Here is an 8921-nt window from a genome sequence, read left to right as displayed (position 1 = left end):
TGGTAAGAGTATCGCGAGTTTACTGCTTGACGTAAATGCCCCTTGATTATTGCACGATTCCATTCTTAGAGTCAATTATTTATGTTAATATTTTGTCACTTTTGTCACAGGAACTGACAGTAACTTATTTTACGAACGACAATGCAAGCTGCAGTGGCACTCCAAATGTCAGCGCATTCTAATGAAAATTCTACTGCCTGGTATAGCGTATAAATATCATTATAATGAGGACAATGATGTTCACAACAAGGAAATTTCACAAACGGGAACACTGTCATTTAGAACCTTTATCAGGGAGGACTATGTCTGTTGATGAAAAATAAAATAAATTGTACAAATAGGTTATTTGAAATCAAAACAAAATTGTGACTCACTCATATAAAACAGAACTTCCTATAAGAAAGATTGTCGTTTTAGAAGAACATTAATGTTCAGAATGTTTCCTGACTTGATGCCGTTGCCACAGCTGCAAGGAAGTTTATCAATTGACGCTTAAAACCTACTGAGGAGTGTTCATTTGGTGTCTGTAACACTGACTAGCTTCACAGCGGCATTTGTTTCACGTAATCCTAATAGTAATTGCTTCACTTCACAGTACACGGCCCGGCTGACGTGCACACACCAAGTCGTAGAAGTACAGAAAATTCTACAGAATATTACCCGCTTTCAGTAAGTAGAGCACCTATTTTGAAGCCAGTGTTGTCCATTACCATACTGAAAAGATACAAGTAAGCGTAACAGATGCTGTTTCCCTTTAATACGACCACTCCGCACAAAGTGCGCTGCCTTGACAGCCACATCTCTGAGCATGAGTGAAAACGTGAAAGCAGTAAAGTCTGTGTCTCCTTGTTTTTATTTCCGACGCGTTTCTATTTGTGCGCACTCGTATCAGTCTGCACAGCTCATCCAGTGCTTACTCGCTTCTGCCACTGCGTTTCTGATCGGGATAAGAAATCTTAACTTTCCTGTTCTGTGCCAAATACACCAGATAGTCCTCCAGAAATTTTAATGCATTTATAATTATTGCTTTGAAACCTAAATCCTTTACATCGAAAATATTATGGATCTGTCACAGATAATTCAAAACCGTAAAACTTCACGCTTCTCAAGCAGTTTCATTGAATCCTTGTCTAAGAAGCCATGCACCATGGTCATACACGAATCAGAAACATTTCTTAAGTTTACACGCAGCAGTTTTAATCATTTCTGCCTGGACTAGTCTGTCAAAAGAATAACATGACAATAATAATAATAAAAAAACCAAGGGCTCATTGCTATGCGAAAGATTTTCGGTAGATTTCTTGGTTTGTGAGACAAATTTGATGACTGGATTTTCCGTCTCTGATGTTACCTGTTGCGATTCCTTTTTGCCACGCTCCTAAATTGACCAATGGACCAATATTTCAGCAACCCAAATGCTCACATTTTTTGAATGGAACACCACGAAAGTAAAAATAAAATATGTAAAAGAATACTAAACTGCTGCAGTGTACTTATTGGCTTAAAATCAGGAAGATGGTAATTAGCAATGACTGTTAGCACATCATCTCTCGTGTCTGATGTTATGGTGCACCGTTCTTCGACAAATTTGTTCATTACAAGCGCATATATTTAGATTTCTGTTCTTTAATGTTTTGTTGCCTGCATCAGAAGTTACAGTAGACGGTTGTGCGTGCTACAAAATGAAAATGCCGCACAGCAGTATATGATCGCGTTACGTAAATTAGAATTTATCCTGTTTCAGCGAATGAGCATTTATTTCAAAATTTATCCTGCTTCAGTGAATGAGCTCTTATTTCAGAAAAAAGAAGTGAGGGAAACGGTGTTTACGTTTCAGACCAGTGAGGAGTAATTTTTAGATTGAGGGTCTGAGATGTGCTTACTGAATTAGTTCACCTGCTGGCTACAGGTATTGTGTTACACAGGATGATTCCGCGATGATGTCACGAAGTTTTGGGGATGACGGGGAACAGTAAACGCATCAATTTTGGGAAACGCACACTGGTCTGGAAACGAATGATTCGAAAGTTGGAAGCGAAAATCGTTGCGACACCTCTCATAGTCGACTACAATTGTTATTGCTAAGATTATAAGACAGGTAACTTTCAGAGGTGGTAGTATGGATCAAAACAAGAAAGAAATTATTAGTAAATATTGGGTCTAAAAAGCATACCTTAAGAGCTCTGAGCAGTTTTTAAATTTGCTGCCGTCGTTGGTTGGTTGGTTGAGTTGGTGGAAGGGACCAAACAGCGAGGTCATCGGTGCCATCGGAATAGGGAAGGATGGGGAAGGAAGGCAGCCGTGCCCTTTCAAGACAACCGTCCTGGCATTTGCCTGGAGTGATTTAGGGAAATCAGGGAAAACCTAAATCAGGATGGCCGGATGCGGGTTTGAACTGTCGTCCTCCCGAATGCGAGTCCAGAGTGCTAACCACTGCGCTAACTCGCTCTGTTTGCTGTTGTGAAACACATCTCTCCTACAGAACATGTGATCATGTGCTCGTTGCTCTTATGGTACGCACTAAAGAGCTAATGTTTACTAGGCATTTTTTTCTGGTTTAGGTCCATATTGCCATCTCTGAAAGTTGCCTCTCCTACAGTCTTAGCGATAACAACTGGATTCGACTGTCAGAGGTATCAGAACAATTTTTTCTATGATTTTCGACCCTATCGTTTCCGGACCTGGGTCCCTCGCTTCAAATTGATACATTTATCGTTTTCCGCCATTGATGAAAGTTAGTAACATCATATGCGATCAACCTACACTGGCAGATTTGTCAGGTTTATGAGCTCTAGGAACATAACACTGGGTGTTCACTGGAATGCGACCACTAAAAAAAAAAGTGACACAGTGGCTTTACACGTCTTCTTTATACACAGTTTCCGTCCTGTATAGCGTTCACATCCACATATTTATTTTTATTTGTGGCATTTACACAACACCTACGTATCACAATTCGCTGTAAGCGTCAACTCCTAGTCGCACGACAGCCGTGTTAGCAAAACTGTATCTCGGGCACAGAAAACACTTGGCGAGACGGGGCTAGAGAGCTGGGGAGGACCACTCGTTGCAGCCGTGGGTATCACTTTGCAGTCCGTTATTGCTTTGTGGAGAGGGTACGTAGCACCGCACTCTAGAAGGCATCGACTGCGATGCGGCAGTGCCGAGGCAGCGAGCCCGGCAGCTAGAGCGCGGTGGCCTCGGATCACAGGCTGGAGCCGAACTCGCTGGAGCGCCGGCGGTCGATGTGCCTGAGGTAGGTCTCCGAGTAGATGCTCCGCGTGCGCTCGTCGTAGCGCAGCGAGTGCCGGCGCACGTCGAGCGCGTCCAGGTCGGACGGCGGCCGCCGGCACAGGCTGCAGAAGGCGCACTGCAGCGTGTTCTTGAACGCCTCGCGGAAGTCACGGTTGAAGTACGCGTAGATGATGGGGTTCAGCGTCGAGTTGAAGTAGCCGATCCAGAAGACCAGGTCGACGACCAGGTCCGGGCACGGACAGGTGTCACACAGCGACGTTGACACGTACCACAGGAAGAAGGGCAGCCAGCACAGGATGAACGTGCCCATGATGATGCCCAGCGTCCGCGCCGCCTTGTGCTCGCGCTTCATCTTGATGATGTTGCGGTCCTTGGTGGGGGTCGAGTGCACCTGCAGACAGAAGGCGACCAGCAGTCAGCAGCCTGTAGCTCCCAGCCGTCCCGTAAAAAATATATAATTCGAGGCAGCCGGCTGCAATGCGTCTGAACACTACACTAAGGTGATTAAAGTTGAGCGATAGCAATGTGCAGATATGCAGATGGCGGTACTCTCGCATACTAGAGATATAAAAGTTTAGAGCAGGGGTTCGCAACAAAATTTTCTCGAGGACACCCTCATCGAGCATAATTGGTACCTTGTCATATCACAATATCAAGTACCTAAAAAAGCCATATTAAGAGTCTTTTATTAAGTTTTCTATTTGATAATGGAATGTAGTCTAATTAAGTCGGCTGACGCTGAGGGAATTAGATTAGGAAATGAAACACTTAAAGTAGTAAAGGAGTTTTGCTATTTGGGGAGCAAAATAACTGATGATGGTCGAAGTAGAGAGGATATAAAATGTAGACTGGCAATGGCAAGGAAAGCGTTTCTGAAGAAGAGAAATTGGTCAACATTGTGCATTGATTTACGTGTCAGGAAGTCGTTTCTGAAAGTACTTGTATGGAGTGTAGCCAAGTATGGAAGTGAAACATGGTCGATAAATAGTTTAGACAAGAAGAGAATAGAAGCTTTCGAAATGTGGTGCTGCAGAAGAATGCTGAAGGTTAGATGGGTAGATCACATAACTAATAAGGAGGTATTGAATAGAATTGGGGATGTAATACCAAAACTTTAGTGCTTTACTGATTTATTTCTTTTATATAATATTACATTGTTGAGCTTCTGTAAATGTGTTTGATTGAATAGATAACACAAAATTGTATACTCCTTTCTTTGTAAGAACTTTGATGTCATGATTTGATTCTATGCAATGTAGTGTATCTGTCATTTAAATTCTTTGGCCCATTTGGAGGGAACAAAACTTACTGTACATAATTGTAATTCCTGTGTGAATAATTTTTTGTAGAAATATCAATATGTGCAAATGTTCTGTTTTATTTAATGTATTTGGTTACTGTTATGTAAACTGCTGATCCTTGCTTAGGGTTCTTAGTTATTCTGTATGTAAAAGTTGTTGTGGTTCCCCTCGGGAACGGAACTGTGTAGCGCGCGCAAATTGTGGTTGGCCTAAGTAGAAAAGGTGGAGCCAAGAGTCAGTCGGGGACGAGCTACCAAACTGTGTACTGCCATGTAATAGTTGCATATTGTGCTGGTTCCGAAAGAGGCGTTTTCTGTTACTTTCCAATGCCTCGGGTGGATGGATAAATAGCTGGAACGATTCTGGAATTGGTATTCGTCATCGCCACCAAGGAGGGACAGAGTCCAGCAATTCTATCTGCAAATCCACCTACCAACATGCAGTTGCCACCACATTGCGCAATCACTGTAACGGAATGCTATAATAATGTACAATGAAGGATCACCTTATTGGAGGTGTTAGTGTGCTCAAATATAAGGCAACTTATAACTGAATTTATGTACCTACTTTGATTTTTTCCTTATCATAACACCTCTCAGGTTCCTCTCCGTTTGAACTAAAGTGATTACCGAGTGTCCCTACTGAAAGAACATTAAAGACCAGTGTTTTTGGTAATTAATGCCTCTTGAACATAGCAAAAAACCAAGTTAAAGTTAATGTGGCAAGAAAGTGAACTAAAGTAATTGATGCTTGCAGAAAATAATTTTTCTATTAAAACTGCTTATTAAAATGTTGTTCCCAACTTCAAAATTAAACGTTCTTAAGATTGACGCTTATAAAGTTTTGCTTAGTAAATGATCACATTACTGCCTGTTGTAAATCGCAGAAGGTGAGTCAGTATCTTACATATATGTTAATTCTGTGTCTCACTGTAGTAAAAGTGGAAAACTGCAGTTGAGATACGTTATATACTCATGTTTACTAAGTGTTTGTCTCTATTGTGTATTAGAAGTGCATATTAACAGTATAACAGGATCCACAGTTGTCTATTGAGTTAATGTTCGATAACAAGTAACGGAAAGACCACGAATTATGAAAAACATAATTTCTTTATTTTCCTTATTCAAATGATAGTGAGAAGCAACCTGTTAGTGGATTCCAATTAACTTTCATTTTAAATAGTAAATTATTTAACTGAGAGAGACTTAACTTATATCCAATTAATGATTCTGATTCTGCAGTGAATGTTAATAGTAATGTTATAAAGACCATACAGTTTGAACAAGCCCTGAAAGTAATAGTTTGTTTCGGTATCTGTTATATTTTTGCAAATAGTTTGTGCTGCTCTAACTGTTAGTTTCAATCTTACCGTAATCATATGTATGTGTCAGAGTTCATTGCACTCGCGTGTGACGAAGTACAGGTTGTGTTTATCCATTAAAGTTACTAATAAATATTTTCTTGAATGAGAATGTTAATCATTTTCTTGCCTAGTTAGGCTGGCGACCGAATTTCTTTATCCGTTAAACAGTGCAGATAGGCAAAATTTTGTTTGTTACTGTTCAAATATTTACGTAATTCTGACTTTCATTTCCGATAAGCCACCTCCGTTAGGTACAACACGGTCAACATAACAAAATTCCTCTCAGAGGGTAACACTGCTCTGTTGCTTTATACCATAATTGCTTTAACAAGATAGTATTATTTCACGACATGCTTCATGCTTCCAACTTTAAGGTTATGGTATAGCAGTAGCACACAGGAGTGTTTTTTTTTGTGGTCATCAGTCTACTGACTGGTTTGATGCGGCCCGCCACGAATTCCTTTCCTGTGCTAACCTCTTCATCTCAGAGTAGCACTTGCAACCTACGTCCTCAGTTATTTGCTTGACGTATTCCAATCTCTGTCTTCCTCTACAGTTTTTGCCCTCTACAGCTCCCTCTAGTACCATGGAATTCATTTCCTCATGTCTTAGCAGATGTCCTATCATCCTGTCCCTTCTCCTTACCAGTGTTTTCCACATATTCCTTTCCTCTCCGATTCTGCGTAGAACCTCCTCATTCCTTACCTTATCAGTCCACCTAATTTTCAACATTCGTCTATAGCACCACATCTCAAATGCTTCGATTCTCTTCTGTTCCGGTTTGCCTACAGTCCATGTTTCACTACCATACAATGCTGTACTCCAGACGTACATCCTCAGAAATTTCTTCCTCAAATTAAGTTCGGTATTTGATATTAGTAGACTTCTCTTGGCCAGAAATGCCTTTTTTCCCATAGCGAGTCTGCTTTTGATGTCCTCCTTGCTCCGTCCGTCATTGGTTATTTTACTGCCTAGGTAGCAGAATTCCTTAACTTCAATGACTTCGTGACCATCAATCCTGATGTTAAGTTTCTCGCTGTTCTCATTTCTACTACTTCTCATTACCTTCGTCTTTCTCCAGTTTACTCTCAAACCATACAGTGTACTCATTAGACTGTTCATTCCGTTCAGCAGATCATTTAATTATTCTTCACTTTCACTCAGGATAGCAATGTCATCAGCGAATCGTATCATTGATATCCTTTCACTTTGTATTTTAATTCCACTCCTGAACCTTTCTTTTATTTCCATCATTGCTTCCTCGATGTACAGATTGAAGAGTAGGGGCGAAAGGCTACAGCCTTGTCTTACACCCTTCTTAATACGAGCACTTCGTTCTTGATCGTCTATTCTTATTATTCCCCCTTGGTTGCTGTACATATTATATATTACCCGTCTCTCACTATAGCTTACCTGTACTTTTTTCAGAATCTCGAATAGCTTGCACCATTTTATATTGTCGAACGCTTTTTCCAGGTCGAGAAATCCTATGAAAGTGTCTTGATTTTTCTTTAGCCTTGCTTCCATTATCAGCCGTAACGTCAGAATTGCCTCTCTCGTCCCTTTACTTTTCCTAAAGCCAAACTGAACGTCACCTAGTGCCTTCTCAATTTTCTTTTCCATTCTCCGTTATTCTTGTAAGCAGCTTCGATGGACGAGCTGTTAAGCTGATTGTGCGATAATTCTCGCACTTGTCAGCTCTTGCCGTCTTCGGAATTGTGTGAATGATGCTTTTCCGAAATTCAGATGGTATATCGCCAGACTCATATAATCTACACACCAACGTGAATAGTCGTTTTGTTGCCACTTCCCCCAATGATTTGGGAAATTCTGATGGAATGTTATCTATCCCTTCTGCATTATTTGACCGTAAGTCCTCCAAAGCTCTTTTAAATTCCGATTCTAATACTGGATCCCCTATCTCTTCTAAATCTACTCCTGTTTCTTCTTCTATCACATCAGACAAATCTTCACCCTCATAGAGGCTTTCAATGTATTCTTTCCACCTATCTGCTCTCTCCTCTGCATTTAACAGTGGAATTCCCGTTGCACTCTTAATGTTACCACCCTTGCTTTTAATGTCACCAAAGGTTGTTTTGACTTTCCTGTATGCTGAGTCTGTCCTTCCGACAATCATATCTTTTTCGATGTCTTCACATTTTTCCTGCAGCCATTTCGTCTTAGCTTCCCTGCACTTCCTATTTATTTCATTCCTCAGCGACTTGTATTTCTGTATTCCTGATTTTCCCGGAACATGATTGTACTTCCTCTTTTCATCAATCAACTGAAGTATTTCTTCTGTTACCCATGGTTTCTTCGCAGCTACCTTCTTTGTACCTATGTTTTCCTTTCCAACTTCTGTGATGGCCCTTTTTAGAGATGTCCATTCCCCTTCAACTGTACTGCCTCCTGCGCAATTCCTTATTGCTGTATCTATAGCGTTAGAGAACTTCAAACGTATGTCGTCATTCCTTAGTACTTCCGTATCCCACTTCTTTGCGTATTGATTCTTCCTGACTAATGTCTTGAACTTCAGCCTACTCTTCATCACTACTATATTGTAATCTGAGCCATATCTGCTCCTGGGTACGCCTTACAATCCGGTTTCTGATTTCGGTATCTCTGTCTGACCATGATGTAATCTAATTGAAATCTTCCCGTATCTCGCGGCCTTTTCCAAATATACCTCCTCCTCTTGTGATTCTTGAACAGGGTATTCGCTATTACTAGCTGAAACTTGTTACAGAACTCAATTAGTCTTTCTCCTCTTTCATTCCTTGTCCCAAGCCCATATTCTCCTGTAACCTTTTCTTCTACTCCTTTCCCTAAAACTGCATTCCAGCCGCCCATGACTATTAGATTTTCGTGTCCCTTTACATACCGCATTACCCTTTCAATATCTTCATACACTTTCTCTATCTGTTCATCTTCAACTTGCGACGTCGGCATGTATACATGAAGTATCGTTGTCGGTGTTGGTCTGCTGTCGTTTCTGATTAGAA

General features: G+C 40.8%; 1 protein-coding gene across 1 annotated transcript in view; it reads right to left on the bottom strand.

Moving 5' to 3' along the window:
- Positions 1–2369: 2369 nt before the first annotated feature.
- LOC124789675 (octopamine receptor beta-2R) overlaps positions 2370–8921 on the bottom strand; it is a 49189-nt gene continuing 42637 nt past the window's right edge. Inside the window, exon 2 of the mRNA XM_047257110.1 lies at positions 2370–3646. Within this exon, the coding sequence (XP_047113066.1) occupies positions 3206–3646 (441 nt within the window). The 3' untranslated portion in view covers positions 2370–3205. The remainder of the gene's footprint in view (positions 3647–8921) is intronic.

The sequence above is a fragment of the Schistocerca piceifrons genome, chromosome 3 (genome assembly GCF_021461385.2).
Source record: "Schistocerca piceifrons isolate TAMUIC-IGC-003096 chromosome 3, iqSchPice1.1, whole genome shotgun sequence".
NCBI classification, from domain to species: Eukaryota; Metazoa; Arthropoda; class Insecta; order Orthoptera; family Acrididae; genus Schistocerca; species Schistocerca piceifrons.
The sequence above is the reverse complement of the archived record's forward strand: the minus strand, read 5'-3'. Positions and strand labels throughout refer to the sequence as shown.